Genomic DNA, 21,856 nt, shown 5'->3' on the forward strand with positions numbered 1-21,856 from the left:
TTCATATTCCATTTGGTTCTTTTTATTAGAAGTTGAGAATACAGCAAGTAAGGGAAATCCCATGATGAATGGAACCATCACACAGAGGCCTCTCTGGAACCCCAACCTTCTATGATCCCCAAAAATGTGCTTTGTGGCTTCAGCAATTTATAAAGGGGGAAGGGGAAAATACTGAAAAAGGCCACTATTTAATGGTGAATGAAGCTGTAGAGGTCCTAACCAGCCTAGGGCCAACAAAGAAAATTAAAAATCTGCACAGAGCAAGCAAGCCTCTGATGCTGAGAGTAAGGCAGTCAGGCGCCAACCTGGTGAGAGTTCTCAGCAAGCACTGTGAAGACCAAGTGCACAGTGAGGCTACTGGTAGTGAGTTGCACATAGACACACACATATAAATGGGCGCACACACCCACACACGCGCGCACACACACCCTAAAGAGGGAGATTTTTACTGGATTACGCATCATTGATGTTAATTTCATTTTTCCTAACAGTTTGTGCTATATTGAACCAGATTCAGCTCCTCCTTTGGGGTGTGGGGTGACTGGGCCCGGAAACTGCTACTTCTGTTGGTGTTGTTACAGGGCTGCATCTTACACCCTGTATCCCAAAGTGCATGACCGAAGAGCAAGTCTGGCTTCTGATTTGTGCTGTTGCTTCCATGAGACTAAGTGAGCTTTCTTCCCGATGGCCACTGACCTGCTGGGCTGTTCCCTCAAAGGGAGTAATACTGTTCTTTACGTTGTCAGGCACTGCACCAGTCTTGTCACCCACTCAGTCTTTTGCTGGGTCCCCTAGCACCCAGGGCAGTTACCTTATTCAGAACCAAAACACTCAAGTTCCTTCCAAGTTCTACCAGTGGAGTCCTTTTCCTGGTTCCCACCTTTTGCTGGAGATTGGAAGGGGAGAGAAAGGAGAATAATGACCAAGGAAACTCATTACTGAAAAGGAGGCCCTCCCCATATTCCCAAGCACCTATTTGGTGCCAGTCCCTGTGCTCAGGGCCTCAACGTTTCCCTCTAAAGCCCACAATCCCCAGGGTGTAACTCAATCACCTGGAGTCTTGGATGATAGCAAGTAACCTAAGACTCAAGTGCTATTTCGGTGGTTTGCCTATGAGCCAAGCTCAGGGTTCTATGAACCAGAACCTTCCCCTACCACTCTCCCTGAGGGTACCTCTGGGGCACGAAAACTCATTTTTCTATTCCTGGCAGCTCTTTAAAGATACAGCTTAAGGACTGTACCAGATTCCCTGGCAGTAACAAACAACTTTCTTTTAAAACTTCCCATCATGCTATCCCCCAAAACTGGGGTTCAGAGAATACTGAAAACCCCATGGTGGGTACTGGACTTTGCTTTTATAAGAGTTCCACTGGCCTTCTTGTTCGAAGGACAGCTGATATGTGTATCACAAACTAGGCTTACTAAGCGATGCTAGAGGTGAAATTCATCTTTCCTGATCTAAAGGAAGCATTCTCCAACCTATGTAAATGAGCTCAGGAGGCACCTGGACAAGTCAGAATCTCTTTTGTAGCTGGCTCCATGCCAGAAACTGTGATGCCAGGGAAAGGTCCATTTACATTCCCAGGAGGAAGAAAGGTAGTTAGGGCAGTGACTTTAACAGAAGGAAATTTCTAGGGCATTCCAGAGCTCTATAGCAAGGAAATGGAAAACTCACATCCCTTCAATCAGATAAAAATCACCACAAAATTGAATAGGATGCCAGGAAGTAATCAGATCAGGACATTTCCAGAGCTACTCCTACTGTCTCCACTACCCCTTTGCTGACATAACTGATTTTCCCAAGTAGATGGCTCTACTTTTTAGAAGGGGTCACTATCAGCACAACCAGTCAGTCTCTCAAATGATACCTTAACTAGAGCCTTTATCTAACACATCCTGTTAGCCTCACGTGCTGCTTCCACTGAGAAAACACATACAGCTTCCCTCTACCACAGGACTCTCAAAAGCTCTCAGACATGAGAGTGGTCATGTGATCACTGGGTTAGGGCTGTACTTTCTGCCCCCCAGGGTCCAAGGTATGTCAGCCTTTAGAAGGCACCTTGGTGTACCAAGGCATTATACATTCTGGGGCCATCACCTGAACCTCCTACAGTCACCTTGTGCAAAATTGAAACAGTGTGTGGTACTTGCATGTTTCATTCTATACAAAAATTCCCTTCCCTCCCCTACCCCTATGTTTTAAACATTTATAGAAATTCTTATTTAAACAGTAAGTTAGAAATCTTATTTACATTAATTTCTTTGTTCTCCCAAAAGAGCATCTAAAATCACATTCCCACCCTTTAATAGGATACAAATGTTCACCTAAATTTGTTTGTATTACTGATTTAAGGAGAGAGAAAGGGAGAACAAACCACCAGCTAAACTGTTTTCCCATCTTCTACAAATAAATATGAACACGGATCAGAAGCCAGTTTGCCAAGGGTCTTGCAGAGCCCTCAACTGATAGATCCCAAGTATAAGTCAAGGTCTGGGCCATTTCTCCTTTTCTCCAAATTGATGCACTCCATCCTTTGAGGTATGATTTATTTTTGTTTTTCTCTTCTCAGCCATGTACCAGGTGGAGCCCCAGGGGCATCACAAAGCCCATGAGGCTGTCAAAGTTTTGGGGCTCCTCTGGCACTGGCATCGATGGCCAGTAAGAGAGGCCTGCAGGTACCACAGGCCTTGGTTCAGGGTCACAGTCCCTGGCTTCTGGAAGGTGTCACAGTGCATCTTCTTCACTGCAGCCTCCGCCGATCATGAAACGGAACTCCTGAAGGTTTGAGACACCGTGGAAGTGAACGAAAGCGCCAGCAACCACAAAGATGTGAAACAGCTGATGAGAGTGAAACTGGAGGCAAGGGGGAGTGGGGAGGGGGAGAGAAATCCATTCATTATTAAAGTCTGCTAAAGAGTCTTCAGATCATTTGTGCTGAGCAGGGCAGGGAACGGAGGTGACAGAGCTCAAATTCGAAGTGTCCACAGATCTTGAAACATCCATTAGGCATATCACATTCTGCTGAACCGAAGGCTAGCCATCCCCAAAGAAATCAAGGTGCTGCCACTAAGTTTTAATCATGAAGATTTGCACACGGAACACTGGAATATCTGGTGAACTCAGAGGCAAATGACATACACATACTCTTGCCAACAGACATCAAAGGCCCAAGGATTCCTCCTTGCCCAGCAATGGACTGCAGTTAGACATGGGGAGGTTTTTCTCATTGCTGATGGAGATTTTTATCATGGACTGAATAAAGCACCAGAGCTATGGCCATTTAAATGTTGCTCTCTCCCAGAAAAACTACAGGGATTTCTAGGATTAGGTAGAAGGTCAAAACATATGTCTGCTCAGCTCTAAGAGTCTGGAATTACATGAACATACTGTATCAAAAGACTAGGGAAGCCAGGGCCTTTTAATTCCTTCTCAAATAAGAAATTGGTCTATAAGCATGTGATGTTTTTTTCTGACTTAATCTGTTCTTTTGAATGCTAGTTCATTTCTTAAAAGGGGTTATCAATTGCTCAGTGCACCAAACATCACTTCAAAAATTACACTATTCTCTCTCATTATACTCTCAAAATGAAAAAGTACAGTTGCAAAAACAGTATTCATCAAGGGAAAGATATTGATTTTAAAGGTGTAAACTAGAAGTACCCACAAGTCACATCCCAAGAAAGGCTTCCTAGGAAACCAATGGGGATTCATTCTCCCAAAAGTGGGGGGAGAATTATCTCCATAATCAACATCAAAATGACGATGAGGCAATCTCCAAAAGATAAATTAACTAATTTGAACCTGAAAGATTGCCTAAATTAGTATTATCTTCATTTTAGGAGGGCTAAATTAAACTTTGAAGACTAGATGATCAACTTAGCCTACAATAATCAGCAACAGGTTTGAGGAACAGAATTCCAAAGGTCAGACTTCATATCCAACAACACTCCAATACTATACCTATTGAAAATGTTTCAGGTCAATTTCAGTTATAAAATTTTCCATCTGTTGGTCCCTTCTATTTCTTTTCCATCCCTTTTTCCTTCTCTCTTAACCACAATCTAGTTAACTCTACCTCCTATTGTAACCAAACACACATATACACACTCAATCTCTCATTACAAATCACTGCGTTTTAGTATCAAAAAGGACTTTGGTAAAAACTCTAGTCCATCACCCTCATTTTACAAATGAGGAAACCGAAACAAACTAAATGCATGGCCAATTCAGTGTAGTATACAGGAGCACAGATTCTGATATCAGACTAGCCTGATTCAAATTCTGCTCCTACCACCCAGGAGTAACTTGTCCTAATGTTGCTAGTCTCCCTAAACCACATTTCCTAATCTGTAAAATGAAAACATTAATAAAATTTGCCATACCTTATACGGCCGATGTATTAAATGAGGTAATCTATGTAAAGTGCTCACTCAGTACCATGCCAACACCAAGTTAGTGCTCAGTAGAAGTCATCACTGTACTTATCCAGAGAAACACTAATGAGGGATAGTTACAACTAGAATACAGGTCTCTCAATTCTTAGTCTAAAACTTTTTCAATTATTTCACTCCCCGGTCTTCCAATAACAAACTAACAGATATGTATGTATACACACTAACTGCCCCTGATCATACTTACCCAGATATCACACTTGCCAGGAAAGAAGCGTTCAGGGATGCGGGCAGCATACAGGGCAGCGCCTGTGATATAGAGGCTGGCCATCAGCATCAGCCAGCCAATCTGCCCAATGGTGGCAGCCTTCAGGAATCCCTCTGAGATGACATAGTGAAAGGTAGGAATGATTCCACTCAGGCCAAGGCCCAAAAACACTCCTAGCAATCATAAGAACAGAATAAAGCAAAAATGCAGAAGAGAAATAAGGAAGAAGAAGTCAATATTAAAACACAGTACTAGTAATTCTACAAACTGAATATTTCAAGTGTGATGCAACACTGGCTTCTTGTTTGAAAGGAAAAAGGTTCTTCAAACTCTTGGACACTGCCACACCAGACAGCACAGCTAAGTTCTAAAAGACAGATCTATTTACAAATGCAAGGAGCCTCCCGCTAAGAGATGCTTAGTTTAACAAGTCAGCAGTCCTCAAAGGGTACAGAATTGTGTCGCTAAGGGTTTCAGGAATAGACAGTTCTAGGAGTTTGTTTAAACTTCCCTAAATGTTGCCTCTTTATAGACAAAGATTGCAAAACAGAGCAGTTTTACATATTTTATCTTCCCTGTGAAACACCAGATATTCCTGGCGTTTAAGCAGAGTGAAAGGGTGGAGGTGGCAACTGGGCGGAGGGGAGGGCACAACTGCTCCTGAAAGCTCCCAGGCCCAAAAAGTACCAATCCAGTACAGAAATCTATCAGAATCACTCCACCACAGCCCTACTGCTTTCCAGATCATTTATAGCAGTGTTTTTCAAACTTCTGGATAGGACCTAGGTTATAAGATCAACTAAGTGATCTCAATCAACAATTTTTTTTTAAGTGAACTAAAACAAAGTAAAAATTACCAGACTGTCATAAATAGAATGTTAAGTAAAAGTCTGTAAAAAGCTGAGTAATTTATATGTGTGTGAACTTATGAATATATACACAAATACGTGTCCATCAAAACACCACAGGAACACCTCTCAGCAGCCAGTAACTGCTCCTACATTTTGACACAGTTAAAAATGATCTTTAACTCTCAAAATACAAGAGGCATATTGCTTGCTTTGGACATTACCAAATACACTGCTGGTATGCAGCAATATATGTATACACATACATCTCCAAGAGAAGAGGAAAATGGCAATACTCCTCACAGAAGAAAAATCATCATGATCCTGTTTCACTTGTTATTTCCCTCTACGTGTTAAATAAAGGCTCTACTGGTCTTTCCTATCATTCTTGGAAGTCAGAGCCTCAGGAACTTGGTTCTTCTGATTTGTATCACAGCAGAATGTTTCTTATCTCACATGCTTAAGCAGGCTTAGCACCACAGTTAAGTACTACTGGACGCCAATCCTGACCACTGGTTATCTGCTCATATAATCACTTAAAAAGGGAAGTCAGTAGACTGTTGCTAACAGTGGTCATTAACAAGAAGTTATATTCTAACTTCTAACCTTCTAGGTAACCGTAGAAGAACCGCAGCTTGGATTTTAATACTCAATGTTTTGTTTCTGTTTTTTTAAAGGTCAAAAGAAAACATACTCCTTTTACTACTAATTGTTCATTCTCAGCACCAGGCTTGGCACTGTGGATAGAAAACTGAAGACATGGTTCTGGCTACAAGGAGTCCCCAGGCTACTGGGAGACAAAAACATGTCTCTCTGAACTCCACACTTCTACAGGAAAGCTCAGCCAAGGCCTTTTGGCTTTCCATATGATCTCCAGCTAAACAAGCCATTATCCTAAATATAAAAAGCCTCTTTATCCTTACATCAGAAGAGATGTATGGTGCCTACTTGAGTAGAATACAATCAGTATGGAGTGAAGTTTTTATTTACCTAAGCAGTACACATGTTAGAATAAAAATATAAAACAAAACAAAACAAAAAAAAATGATAACAACAACAAAAGAACAAATCACTAAAAAAAAAAAGTATACTCCAAGCTGACAGACTAAGAATAATCATTGTTTTACAAAGGTTACAGAGCCACTTGCTGCCTTATGGACAGCATATAGTCATAAACTCAAGTGAATTACAAAATATATACATCAGCTCATAAAGCTCACAATACCCTAAACTCTAGTGCTTTAAGATAACTGATGAACACTACTACATAAAAAGCCCTCAAAGAATAGAAACTATGATTTATTTATATTTGCATCACAAGTACACAGCATAAGACTTGCCAAGTAGGCCTTTAATAAATGACTGGTAAATAAATCAATGTCCAATGCAAAACTCCCGTATCTCTTACCTGCTCTTACTCCTCGATACTGAGGGGTAGCAAACATGTCCCACTGGGAAACTATGATGGCCGCAATGCCCAGCACACAGATGACAATCAAGTAGATGAAGCAAGGTTGTGGATTACAGTAGAAAGAATAATAAAGCCATGGAACAAAACTTCCCATAATCAGAAGAGCAATACCAGAGTAATCCAGTCTAAATTAAGAAAAAAAAAATCCATTTGATGTTAAAAAGTACTGCCCACTACAGGTTCCAATTAATCCCCTATGACATGAGCTAGCAGTAACAGCCAAGAGGCAAACTAGGATGCTTGCTTTAAATTAAAAACTAAATAAATAATTTTTTTTTAAGTTCTCTTCAGATGGTATCAAGAATTCTGCCTACTCTACTGGATGTTTTTCCCTAACCACTGACTCTAATATTTGATTACAATGTAGGCTTTCAGATACGTACTTAGAGAAGAGCCGGGAGACCCCTTCTGAGTGGCAGTAGACTGTGTGGAAGAGCCATGAAAAAGAAAGGCAGAGAATGGCCCCCAAGAAGAATAATCCAAAGACCACCTTCTCTTGCAGAGGGGCCACAAAGGAGATGTTTGGGCGAAACATATAAAAGATCCCCAGGCACAGGAAGAATACACAACCTATGAAAAGAGTGTGGGGAGAGAAAAGATTATCCTTGTGAAGAAAACAGTGCTGTATATTCATTAGGCTTTCAGTCCTTCACAATCATAATGATATCTAAATCAAAAGTTCCATAAGAAAAATGTTCCAAATAACTGAGGCTTATCCAAAATTTTGGTCTACTTCATACATGGTTGGTACCCTATACTCCTCAGCCTCAAAAAATGAGTTTGTAGAATACAGTAACTTATTTATCTAACAGCATAATCAAAAAAAAATACAATGCTGCTACTTCTTAGAAGGCTAAATTATTCCACTTCTACCTCTAGATCTAGTATAAAATTTCATTTAGAAAGTTTTTGGTGGGGCACCTGGGTGGCTCAGTCAGTTAAGCGCCTGACTGCTGATTATGGCTCAGGTCATGATTTCATGAATTTTGAGTCTGAACCCCATGTTGGTCTCTGCACTGACAGAGCAGAGCCCGCTTGGGATTCTGTCTCTCCCTCTCTCTCTCTGCCCCTCCCCCATTCACACTCTTTCTCAAAATAAATAAACAGAAAGAAAGAAAGAAAGAAAGAAAGAAAGAAAGAAAGAAAGAAAGAAAGAAGAGAAAGAAAGTAAGTTAGTTTTCAGCACATATATTGGAGTCCAGCTTTCAAAGGTCCATTTTATGTTTGCTTTGCAATGAATTCTAATACCTCCAAACCCTGGCAAGACATACAGCTTTCCTCCACCAACAGGTGTCAAGGAATATTATGCTTCTCTGGTCCTGTCCATTGACCCAATAGATTCGAAAGTTAAGGACAATAAATTATGCCCATTTATGTTATTTCATAACCAGTTTTTCAACTGCTCTTTTTCACAATGAGATACATGTTTTTATTGCTTAGGGAAAGGCCACTTAACACAAGGAAGGCACAGAAATTAAGAAGTTAAACATGTGTTCCCTCCCTCTCTGTCCCTCCCCCACACATGCTGTCTCCCTCTCTCTCAAATATAAACATTAAAAAAAAAAAAAAAAAAAAAAAAAGAAGTTAAACATGTGCTATGTGACTGACTGTTCAATCTATTTAATAAATCTTTTACCCCTGAGTTGGAAGTCAGCAACAAGCTGGATTTGATTCTCTATTCCACTCTTATTACACTAGCAGGCAGGAACTTGGAGACACAATGGAAGCCAAATGTGTGATATGAAATGCAAGTCAAATCGGGTAAGCCAGAAAAGATTTAACATATTCACAATGTTATGCGACCATCACTATCATTTAATTTCAGAATATTTTCATCACCCCAAAAAGGAGCCTATACCTATTACATTCATCTCCCACTCCCCATTACCCCACAGCCTTAGACAACCACAATCTACTGTGTCTGTGGATTTTCCCATTCTGGGCATTTCATGTGTATGGATCATACAGTCTGGCTTATGCCACTTAGCATAATGTTTCAAGGCTCACCTATGCTGCAGTACATATCAGTACTTCATCTCTTTTTACGGTGAAATAATACTTCATTTGTATGGATATACCACATCCCGTTTACCCATTCACCAGCTGAAAGATGTTTGGATTGTTTCTACTTTTCAACTATTACAAATAATGTTGCTAAAAACATTTGTATACATGTTTTTGTATGAACATGTTTTCAATATTCTCGAGTACCTAACTAAGGAGCAGAACTGCTAGTGACTCAGTTCAACTTTCTGAGGAAGTGCCAAACTGTTTTCCATAAAGACGGTACCATTTTACATTCCTACCAGCAATGTATGAGAGTTGTAATTTTTCTACATCCTTGCCAAGATTTGTTATTTTCCATTTTCTTGATTATAGCCATTCTAGTGAGTATAAAGTGGTATCTCATTACATTTTTCAAAGTTTTTGATTTGCATTTCCCAAAATGACTAATGATGTTGAGCATCATTTTTTTTTTAACTGAAACAGAGTTGACACTGCAGCATCTTTCCATGTGTTTACTGGCCATTTGTAGATCTTTGGAGAAATGTCTATTCAGATGCTTGTCCTTTTCTTGTTTAGTTGTAGAAAGTTATTTACTAGATCCTCATCAGTTGTATGATTTGCAAATATTTTCTACCATTTTGTGGGTGATCTTTCCACTTTCTTGATAATGTCCTTTGACATACAAAAGTTTTTAACTTTAAGAAAGTCCAACTTATCTATTTTTAATTTGGTTGCTTGTGCCAAATTTAGGCATCAATTCTAAGAAACTGTCACCTAATTCAAGGTCACAAAGATTTACATCGGTGTTTTCGCCTAGGTTCTATAGTTTTAGTTTAGGTCTTTGATCCATTTTGAGTTACTTTTGTATATGGAGTGATGGAGAGGTCCAACTTGATTCTTTTACATATAATTACTCAGTTTTCCTGAATACCATTTGTTGAAAAGATTAATCTTCCCTCGTTGTACTCTTTCTTTAATATGCAATCATGATGGAAAAAAAATTATAGATCACATTCTACTTCAAGTGAAACTAAAATTGTGAATATTTTAAGTAATGACTTTGAAAAATCAGGGTTTTTTTAAATGTTTATTTTTGTTTTTGAGAAAGACAGAGACAGAGTGCAAGCAGGTAAGGGCAGAGAGAGGGAGACACAGAATCCAAAGCAGGCTCCAGGCTCTGAGTTGTCAACACAGAGAGCAACACGGGGCTCGAACTCACAAACTGTGAGATCATGACCTGAGCCGAAGTTGGACGCTCAACTGACTGAGCCACCTAGGCTCCCCCCAAATCTGCTTATTTCTATTAAATAACCACCCTCTTCACATTGTTCATTAAAATATTATACACATTTTGTATAGCAAAATGGCCTTGGCCTGGTTCAAGGACACTGTTGACAATCTACGTAGAGAAAAATATGACTCAGCTATAATAAAATCAAAGTGCAAACTAGGATAACCACAGAGTAAACCAATAAGAAATTATCATTAGAAATTCAGAAAACAAAATGGCAAGTCCCAAATACATTTTAAGTTTTATCCTTAACCCTCAAATACATGGGGGGAAAAAAATATATAGTGAATCACTAATTCCTGACACCACTGATATTACATACCCAAGAGATGGGTCCAGATGTTTCCTGTCTCTGTGTGTATTCTGAAAATGCTCTTAAAGCAGGCCCGGAAAGAAGGCATTGGGGGCCGATGTCCATGTAAAAGGAAATCGTTATCCTTGAGCCAGTCTGGTAGTACATCATGAGGGATTACTCGCCATCGGCCTTCCCATACCTGGAAGAAGAGTATCAAATACGTATGTGGTTGTGTCAACATAGCAACACTGGTTGCCCTAAAGGAGTGGTTTCAAGCTTGGTTTCAGTCTGGCTAAAGGCAGGGTGAGAGGTCCACATATACAAACTCTCCTTCCTTCGTTATCCACAACAAACTTTACCTCTGAAAATTCCCTGTGGTATTAAATATGACCGTTCTTATATTTAATATTTCTGTTGGTGGAAAAAAGAACTACAGTTGACCCCTGAATGTGGGTTTGAAATGCATGGGTCAACTTATATGCAGATTTTTTACAGTACAGTCCTATAAATGAATTTTCTCTTCCTTATGATGTTCTTAGTAACATTTTCTTTCTCTAGCTTACTTTATTGTAAGAATACAGTATAGTTGAGTTTATGTTATTGGTAAGGCTTCCAGTCAACAGAACCCTATTAATAGTTAAGTTGGTTTACAGAATTGATGTAAAGAACAAAGGCAAAAGAAAAATGTAAATTTCCTTACAACTTACAGCCCACTGACAAGTACTTGGGACAGGCAGAGTGGCCTTCTTCCCGGAACTCACTGATCTCAATGTTAATACTTTGCGAGAGGCAAAAGGCAACCTTAACTTGACATTAGCTTGAACTCCAGGATCCTATAAGTCTTCTTTAACATATGAAGATCCCTTTGGAAACTTTCTTTATCTTTACCCACTGCGCAAGATACATATTAGCAATCACCCCCCAAGCATATGGCCCACTGATATACATCTGAAGGGTCTCATGACAAGTGGTTTTACTAGGCAGTAGTAAATGATCTTTTCTTAATAGCAGCTAGTCCCTCAAGGTCCTGGAAATCTTGCTCCCAAATTCCTTAGAGACTTATGCTATCCCTAACCTCCTCCCAACTTAAAAGTATATAATCAGTCACTCATAACCCCAATGCAGCTCTTTCTGCCCACAGGTCCTATCCCGTGCTTTAATAAAACCACCTTTTTTGCACCAAAGATGTCTCAAGATTTCTTTCTTGAACATTTGCTCCTGGACCCCAACAACATATCAGAATCACTTTTGTGTCTTCTGCTAAAATCTCTCCCTCTCCCTTCTCTTCCTACCACAACAAACACGATGAAGAAAGAGCACAGCAAAATTTTGGATCTCGGCTATTAACTAGTTGAAGGAGCTTTAATCAGAAAATCACCAAGGGGTGCCTGGGTGGCTCAGTCAGTTAAGCGTCTGACTTCGGCCCAGGTCATGATCTCACAGTTCGTGAGTTCGAGCCCCGCTCTGTGCTGACAATTTAGAACCTGGAGCCTGCTTTGGATTCTGTGTCTCCCTCTCTCTCTCTCTACCCCTCCCCAGCTCATGCTCGCACTCTGTCTCTGTCAAAAATAAACTTAAAAAAAAAGAAAAAGAAAATCACCAAGCTTCAGTTTCCTCATTTATAAAATGAAGGTAACAATACTTTGATTACTTCCTAAGGATCAAATGAAATAACCCAAAGCAAGCCCCAGCATCCACCCCACAGGTGGTATGTAATCCTGACCATCCCCAGAGGGTATTTATTACCTACCTAAGAGTTAGTGACTAATCCACCCTCAATCATGCTGGAGAGATGGCAAAGAAACTCAACCTTCACTGCCCTTCAAGTCTCGTCACCACCTCCCCTTCTCCCTTTTACTTCACTGTCCCTCCCCCAAAGACTCTAACAGGAAAGGGTCAGGAATTTGGTACTCTTCCTTAAAATAAGTTTGTCAACCTCTGCACTGTTTCTTTTAATGTCTCTCAGCCCAGAGAGCACACATCACAAGGATCACTTAATCCTGAACTAACTTATTTCTACTAACCAGAAGGATACAAGGAAAAATGCCAGGTACATGGTCGACATACAGGCTTCAGGTTCAGACAATGACCCCCACACTTATCCCCCAGGGTTCTTGTGACAAATAACATGGCTAGGCTATACAAACTTGGCGCTCTCTCTCTCTCTCTCTCTACTATGCAAAATGACTTTTGTTCCACATCTTCCTGTTCTCTGCTATCCTTAATCCTTCTTACTGAAATACATTTATAAAAGAACTGATCTTCTGTGTAACTCCAAAGGAAATGAGAACAATTTAAGAGTAGACGTGGCCCTCTTAACACTATTGAAACTCACTCACTCTCTAGCCTCCCCACTTCCTGTCTCACCTTCTAACTCAAACTGTGAGGCCTGCAGTTACGGGTGCAAATCTGACCATTCCATGCTTGTTCATAACATACAGTAAAAAAATAATAATGCCAAAAGACTAATCTAGATTTTTAATGTCTACTGGTATAAGGACTTTCTGGAGAGAAAGAGAACATTCCAAGATACTGAATTTCTTTTATCTAATTTTTACTTGAAAAAAGATAGTTACTGTTAATGTTAACTTTACAAGATGCTACTCTGTTTCACTTTGGGAGAATTTTATATTCTAACAGGGAGAGAAAAAGAGAAATCAATCCTCACAACTGCTCCGTAGTTCACAATATGCAAACAGCTCTGTGTGACCATATGAAAAGTGCTATTGTGTTATCCCACACAGTCAAAATGAACACTTTCTGCAGTCAGAAAGAATATGTTGAGTTTCTTACTAGTTGTATTTGCATATAATATCAATTTTTTTCTCCACTGTTTCTGAACAAACATTCTAACGGACTAAACTGAGCCAAGGTGATATACTTTCATAATTATACTGAAATTAGTGTCATATTCAACTGACATTGCAACCTCAATTCTCAACTTGGGAGTCCATCCAAATGCCAACCCAAACAGGCATCCTCTTTTACCTCTCCATCGTAAAAAGGATAGGATCACAGCTTAGGCAAATACATATTCATTTATAAACAGAACAAAGGACTGCATATAAGAAACATGTAGGGGCGCCTGGGTGGCGCAGTCGGTTAAGCGTCCGACTTCAGCCAGGTCACGATCTCGCGGTCCGTGAGTTCGAGCCCCGCGTCAGGCTCTGGGCTGATGGCTCAGAGCCTGGAGCCCGTTTCCGATTCTGTGTCTCCCTCTCTCTCTGCCCCTCCCCCGTTCATGCTCTGTCTCTCTCTGTCCCAAAAATAAATAAATGTTAAAAAAAAAAAAAAAAAGAAACATCTGAGCAATGGTCCACTGGATTCGTATTAGACCATTAACGCACAAAACATTTATTCTTAATTGAAGGGAAAAAAGAGACCATGATCAAACTTGGACACTCAATAAAGATTTTATGATTTTATTTCCCCTATTCCTATAAGAAAAGCTTTTCCAAAAGGGATAGTAAGTATACGAGCAAGGCCACAGGACACTTCATTTTAACTACTGTTTACTTGCTTCCAATACAAGAAAAAATTTTTTTCTAGTGTCAAGTACACTCAGGTGCACTATGGCAGCAGGTGAAGCAAGCCTGGAGAATGTCATGTCACAGGAAGCCCCTTCAGACCACTCTCACAGACAAACTCTAGAGGGTGATAAGGGAATGGTAATAATTTTTGTGCTCCATTCAGTTTTCTTCAGTAAATCATAGTTTGGAGCAAACAAATGCCCTAGTTATTCTCCCATTAGCTGTTACACTGTAAGTTTTATTTGCTTTATTCTTTACTTAGTTCAGAAAAAGAGAATAAAAAAGAATAAAAGAGAATAGGACCCCACTGATCTATAAATATTAAAAATTCCTAATGGCCCAGACACTAAATATCCAACTTTGAGAGATTTACCATCAAATTTGCTTGTTGAAAAACAAAATGTATCTTCTATATACTTTTGTATTCATTCTCCTAAGACAGCAATCACTAGAAAGAATGCATTGTTTTGCTTGGCTTTTTGCTATGGTTTTGCTTGGCTTTTCCTTCACCAATTTTCAAATACTGATTAAAATTTCCTAGGCTCTAAGTGGACCCATAAATATTTATACCCCTCCCTCACCACTCTTCATCCATCCCTTTATCTTAGAAGGGGTGTCTATAATGTCCTCTTCTCATCCTCTTCTCCAAAGTATACTATTCTAGAGTCAACTGGCCCCAATTATTTCTACCACCACTGTGAATATAAGCAAACCTAATTTAGTTTTCAGGATCCAAGACCACAGGCATAAAAAAGTCTTGGTTTCATGAAACCCATGAAAAAGCTAAGAGTCACAAAAATTTCTCTCTAAATGATCAAGAGTTCTCCAGAAATATTTAACAAATGAATTTATTTACACATACAAACATAGATTGACTTATGACTTTAGATCTGTCAGAGCCCTATCTAATGATCAGATTATCAAGTAGCTGTAAATTTACCAGTGTCCCTATTTTCTCTAAGAAAGCACCCCCAATTCCAGTTACCGATTTAGAAGGAAAAAAATCCCCACAATAGGTCTTAAAGAATCAGATAATGTGTTAGAAAAAAAACTTTAGAGACTGAAAACATGCCAGCTAAATTGGAAATCCTGGATGTTCATGAAAACCAGGAAATTTCTATCTAAAGAGTAGTTTGATTAGCCAAATAATCTTTAGCAAAATTAGCACATTTGCCATCACAGTCAAATAACAAAAGAGATTCAAGGCACTTGGGACTTCAGTATCTCTAGGCATCATCTCCCCCTCCCACCCCCCCACAACTTTCATCCTGTCTTATCTAAACTATCAACCAAGACATCTATTCTGTTAACTTACATCAGGAAACACTTGTTAATAGATGGATATTCTAGTTTTATCACAACCTTATCATGGCTGCTGCAGGCAAACAAATGTATTTTGTCTTAAACAGGGTTAAAGTCATGATATTGTTTCTGTCTCCATTTTGCTACAGATTATCCCCAGAGTAAACCAAAGGCAGCTCTCCTTAAAGGTTTCTGTTTGGGAAGGGCTAAATATATAGCATAGGAATAACAAGAAACTGTCATCTTACCTTACAAACAAATTCTTCCATTCTTTCCATAGCATGATGTGCTTGTAAAAGAGGGGATATACCCATAAACCCCTCATCTTCCTGAGAAACTTCATCATTGCACTCATGTTCCTCAGAGATCTGTAAGGCAATCAAAGAAACAGTCAGGGACAGAGACCAGGGCCAAATGAAAGAATCAATACACTTTCTTTGAAAAATTATAAATGAAGTAATTCTCTCTTAAGGTCAAAGCAAAGCCTCAAACAAGTAACAATATAGGAAGTAAAGTCAGTTTATTATAGAATTAGGACTATTAAAAATGAACAACAGTTAATTCTTCTCTAACAGACAAATGAAATACAAGAGCATTCCTATGTTTGTTTTAGTAGCGAATTCCTGGGGTAGCTTGAATGGTTCATTTTTTGTTTTAAGAATATATTCACAGTTCACATATTATTACTATAAAATTGATAAATTACTGAGGGGAAAATCTCCAGGAACCCCACCTGGTGTATATAAAATAAATAATTGTAATGCAATGTGGTAAGTGCTCTAGAGAGAAAAAAGAGGAAAAAAAAGAAAAAAATTTTACTCAATTCTTAAGATATGCCAAGCATAAAAGAAAGGACTTTATAAAGGCCATCTAACTTAATCCTGACAGCCACTTTATCATTAGATAAGTTTTCTTATCCCCAATTAACATATAAAGAACATTAGGCAAAAAGGTTAAATAAGTTGCCTAAGGTTAAGACTAATAAAGTGAAAAAGTAAAAACCCCCCACCCACTGCCTTTCTACATTCTTGACAAAATGAAGAAAGAAATGATAATCTGGTTAGACCTTAAGAAACAAATCACTAAAATTAAGACTTCTGTTTCCAGATGAAGCTTCTACTAGACAGAAGGATACTGTGAGAAGGGCAACTGACCAGAAGTCAGAAGACCTAAGTCTGGTTTTGCCACTAATATCCATGGAACTTTATATAGGTCTCTCAACCTTTCTGAGCCTCAAGTTCCTCATTTCTAATCTAAAAGAGGAGTTTAAAACTAAACAATCTCTACAGTTTTCCCTATTCTCTAAAATTCTGATATTCTGCAACTTAGTGAATAAATGAAAGCACAAGAGAACGGTAACTCCTTATCTAATAAGTCTGCTAGATACATAGTACTGCTAACATACCTGCACGAAAAAATGAAATGACCTTCTACCTCCAGTCAGAAAACTGGTAAAGGATGAGCATGTAGGCACAATAGGTAATCTACCACAACACTTGAATTTGGACATGTTTAAAATGAAATCCTAAGATTTTATTTTCCTACTCTTTACTCTTCAAGATAACTAGGGGCTTAGTATTAAGACGCATGTAAGACATGTTACATACCCAATCTCAACTGTTAAAAAATTATCTTCTCCAAGAAATCTATCTTGACTCTGCTTCTCTACAATTGTTACTTATAAAACACCCTCTCTTCATTACTTACCTAAAACTTATTGTCTGTCCTTCGGTGCCCAGTTTCTCATGATTGCCACTTTCCCCCAAGGCACTTTTAGTTTGCTTCTCCCATTCCCAGAAAATTTTATTAACCTAGATATACTACATGTTTATGTGCTATGGCTCTTTGGAGGGCTACAAACCACTGTAATATTTAAGACTTTTTCAAATCCCCCCTCAATCAAGAAGCAGTTTTCACCAGAGAATGTATATGCCCTAATCCATAGCAACTGCCTCCCTTTCTGAACTTCTCTAACACTTGAAGGCTGCAGCTCTCATTTGACAATGAATATAATATCTGATTTACAGCTCGTCTCATTGACTTATACTGTTTTATTTCGTGTTTGACTGGATTTTACTTTTTTAGTGTATCATTTCCTAAACAAAACTTTAAGTGTCTTTGTGGTCTTCTTTCCCATGGCCCCGAGAACAGTTCTCTGTAATATGTTATATACTTCATGGTGGCCTCAATTAATTAATTAATGCTTTAAAATTTTTTTCAACAAAAATTGTTAAAGGATTGTGCCTAATAAAACATAAGATTAAAATGATAAACTTCATTAAAACATCAAATACAGGGCACCCAGGTGGCTCTGTCGGTTAAGCGTCTGACTTCAGCTCAGGTCATGATCTCTCGGCTTTTGAGTTCAAGCCCTGAGTGAGTCAGACTCTGTGCTGACAGCTCAGAGCCTGGAACCTGCTTCAGATTCTGTGTCTCCCTCTCTGTGCTCCTTTCTCGCTCCCACTCTCTCTCAAAAATAAACAATAAAAAAATGTTTTTAATCAATTATATGAAAACTGAAAATAGATAATAGTTTAAAATGATTGGCAGACTGATTTTAAAGTATAAAATATAAATTTATATATAAAATGTAAAACAGCTCAAATATTTATACATGTTCAACATGTATTTAATTCTTCACAAAGAGTAACAGAAACAAAGATTCAGTCTGGACTTTCTCACAAATAAATTATGCCAGCAGTTTCTAATGAAACTACAGATGAGCACATAAAGTAGAACTATAGTTAAATGTTTCCTGTACTATCATAAGTAAAATCCTATTAAAAGTTGTAGACCTGTCTGACATATCAATGGGATTACTTACAACCAGTTAGTTTTGAGTATCAGGTTAATAACGCATTTGGATCCACAGAAGACTACTGATAGGAAAAGGTAAGCCAGCCTCCCTGGCAAACTAAAGTCATTTTATGCACTTAATCTTAAATTATAGACTTAGATAAGAAAGAAATGAGGATAAGGTGACCTTTCTCCATAGGTACTCACCACTATACCCATATACAGAAAAGACAGATGAATGGTTCAACTTCCCAATCATGGGGAGGGAAGAGGAATAATGACCCTGTTGCTGGGGAAGAAACAGGTTCACATCTTCAGCAAATCTAATACATGTTTATTGAAAGAAAACAAGTACATTCGGAATGCAAGATGTATGGTCTAAGTCAAATACCAACTAGTGTACAAAAACACTGTTTATACATTTAGTCAAATATTTTTTTAGGAAAAGGTGGCTTGCCATAATGGATTAAGAGTGAGTCTGAAGTCAGATAAACAGTGACTACTGATAAATTCTATCATCTTTGACAAGATTATATTTAACTACAGCATCAGTTCCCTTACCTGTGAGATGATTTTAACAATATTGTACCTACAATACAGAAGTTTTCAGGATCAAAGATAATAAATAAAAAGAAACTATTACAGGGCCCAGGACTCAGAAGGCAAGAAATAAATGATGGTCCTTACTATTATGATGATGGGCTAGGTACTGAGAACATTAAAGTTAGTATCACAACCTAGTGGAGAAGCCATGCATGTAAGTAAATACAGCAAGGAACTAGTGAACAGTATGAACTGTATGAAAAAGGTCTGATGCAAATAGAAAAATATTTAACTTTGGCACTGCTGGGAAGTTTTCTAGAAAAGTAACATCTGAACCAAGCCCTGGAAAACGTGTAAGAATCTGGAGCAGAGGAAAAGTAGGACAACCATAAAGGCTGTTCTCTTTATCTGACTTAATACCTTGAAAATTCAGAGACCTGGGAGCACGGGGCGGGGGGGACAAACACAAAACTAAAGTTCAGGGCAACCTGGTTTCAAATGTCTCTTTTGTGATTTTTTTTTTTTTTTTTTTTTTGTGTCTAAGGAAGTTTACAAAATGCTTAACTATATACTTCAACAAATACAGTTAAAAGAGTCCAGGTTTTAGAGTCAGAGGCCTGGAAGAAATGGCCTATTCATTTCAACCAATACACCATATTATACATTTCAAAAAGAATTTTGGATGATAAAAAATATTGCACCAGGACTCTAGAGATCTGCATTTTAGGCCTCAATCGTTTAGGCTTACTTACTACCAAACCCTCCACTGCCTTGTACCTTTGACCCTTCATTCTAGCTATGCTGAACATTTAACAGGTTTAGACACCAGTACACACCAGTACATACTCGATACATGTTAGCTATTATTGGTACTATTCCCTAAAAGCATCATGCTATTTACTTCTGTGTCTTCACATCTGCTGTTCCTTCTGTCCAGAATGTCCTTAGGCTTTTCTCTTAGTTAACTCTGAAACTCAAATTTTACCTCCCTAGATGCCCAGTTGAAATTAGAGTTGCTCCCATAGTACACTCCACAATCACATAGCACTTGGCATAAATGTATCAATATACTTGTCTGTCCTTCTGACTAGAGTGTCAGCTGCTTAAAGGCAGACACTATGTCTTATCTTTGTATTCCAAGAGTGCTAATACATACTTTAAAAAAAAAAAAACACACACCCAGAAACATCTGCAGAAAATTGATGCATCTTTTTAAAAATTTTTTTTAATGTTTGCTTATTTTTGAGAGAGAGCGAGAGACAGACAGAGCGAACAAGCAGGGGAGGGGCAGAGAGAGAGGGAGACACAGAATCTGAAACAGGCTCCAGGCTCTGAGCTGTCAGCACACAGCCCCCACAAACGGTGAGATCATGACCTGAGCCGAAGTTGGACGCTTAACCGACTGAGCCACCCAGGCGCCCCAATTAATGCATGTATCTTTACTAAAACTAAATGACTCTTGGTATTCCCTCCATTCTGATATTCCAGAAACCAAGTTTAGGTACTTGGAAGAAAGTTGGGACTTTTTTTTTTTTTTTTTTTTGAGAGAGAGAGAGAGAGAGAAAGAGGGGGCATATGGGGTGGGGGGAAGAGGGGATCTCACGAACCGTGAGATCATGATCTGAGCAGAAATCAACAATCAGATGCTTAACTGATTAAGCACCTTAACCAGGTGCCCCAGGTGGGACTATTTAATAGGAAACAGTAGTGTGTCAGAAGGAAAAGCTTACGAGGTAGGGGGTAGGGTTGGGGTTGTGGGGAAGCAGGCTAAATTAGTTCAGTTTGAAGCAGTTAAAGGTCCAATACAGAGGTCAGTACTAAGATGACAGATTTAGAAATCACTTTTGTGAAAAGACTACTGAAGTTGAGGTGGCTGAGATAGAAGAGTAAATTCAGGATGTGTTTACCACAATCTATTGCAACCACTTGAGCATTATTACAAAGGAAGGACAGCAAAACAGAATTGTTACTTATTGTGTACTAACCACATCCCAGACACTGTACTAAGTGCTTTCAAAAATTAAGTAATCAAATCCTCAACAACTTTCTGGGATGAGTATTTCCATCCCCATTTTACAATATGGAAATCCAGACCAAGTGTGATACATAAAGAAATGGAATCTAAGGGAAGTTACACGCCCTAAGTGATACCTTGATTCCCAACCTAATGACATTATCTTACATAGATGAATTAAATTCCTTGTCAATTCCTATCATGCATTTTTTTAAACTAATATTACAAATATGGCCATCATGTGGGGGTCTGTTAAATGTTTCTGATGTTTAAAGAAGGAAAGGGGTTATTCTTGAACCAGCAAGTCCATTCCTAAGTATACAGCTAACAGAAATGTTTCTATATGTTCACCAGAAGTACTAGAATATTCACAGAAATACTATTTATAATAGCCTGAAACTTGAAACAACCCAACTAGCCTTTAATAATAGAATAAAGGTGTTATAGTCACACAAAGAAAAGCTATAGATAGAAAAGTAAAAATGAACAAACTATAGCTACACAAAGTACAAATGAATTTAATGTACATAATACTGAATGAAAGAAGCCAGATACAAGAGTACATATTGAATGGTTCAGATGACATAAAGTACAAAGACAGGCAAAACTAATCTATACATTAGAAGTCAAGATAATAGTTACCTCTGGGAAAGGGATAGGCAGGCATCACTATGAAGGAGGGAAGGTATTAAGGGGGCCTCTAGGGATACTGGTTACACAAGTAGTGTCCAGTTTATAAAAATTTACTGAACTATTCACTTATGACATATCCACTTTTCTGTATGCATATTATATACTTCAATAAGGTTTTGTTTTTTCTTTCTCAAAAAATTTGGGAAATGATGCAGAAGGGATTAGACATTCAAATCCAGGTCTCTCTGAACTCAAAACTCTGGGTTTTGGGGTTTTTTTTTTCCCTTTTACCGAACTGCTTCCTTTGAGATTATCTACTGAAGCACAGAAATGGCTTCACTAAATAAAACCAAATTTGGTAAAAGTGATAAAAGTAGCTATTAAGTAGGGCTATTTAAGCAAAGATACCTAATTAGGTCAATCTATGAAAAACTAATTATGATCCTCTTTCAAGTTTTATCCTCTA

The 21,856-nt window shown here is 38.5% G+C and overlaps 1 protein-coding gene across 5 annotated transcripts in view; it reads right to left on the reverse strand.

Annotated features, from left to right (window-relative positions):
• ADIPOR2 (adiponectin receptor 2) overlaps positions 1-21,856 on the reverse strand; it is an 80,543-nt gene continuing 58,687 nt past the window's right edge. For all 5 annotated transcript variants that reach the window (XM_045464545.1, XM_045464542.1, XM_045464543.1 and 2 more), the window contains exons 3-8: positions 15,653-15,772; positions 10,600-10,771; positions 7,363-7,549; positions 6,917-7,104; positions 4,640-4,833; positions 1-2,854 (exon numbers count right to left, since the gene is read on the reverse strand). In XM_045464545.1, coding sequence (XP_045320501.1) covers positions 2,726-2,854; positions 4,640-4,833; positions 6,917-7,104; positions 7,363-7,549; positions 10,600-10,771; positions 15,653-15,772 — 990 coding nt within the window. In that variant the 3' untranslated portion in view covers positions 1-2,725. The remainder of the gene's footprint in view (positions 2,855-4,639; positions 4,834-6,916; positions 7,105-7,362; positions 7,550-10,599; positions 10,772-15,652; positions 15,773-21,856) is intronic.

Source organism: Leopardus geoffroyi, chromosome B4 (assembly GCF_018350155.1).
Source record: "Leopardus geoffroyi isolate Oge1 chromosome B4, O.geoffroyi_Oge1_pat1.0, whole genome shotgun sequence".
NCBI classification, from domain to species: domain Eukaryota; kingdom Metazoa; phylum Chordata; class Mammalia; order Carnivora; family Felidae; genus Leopardus; species Leopardus geoffroyi.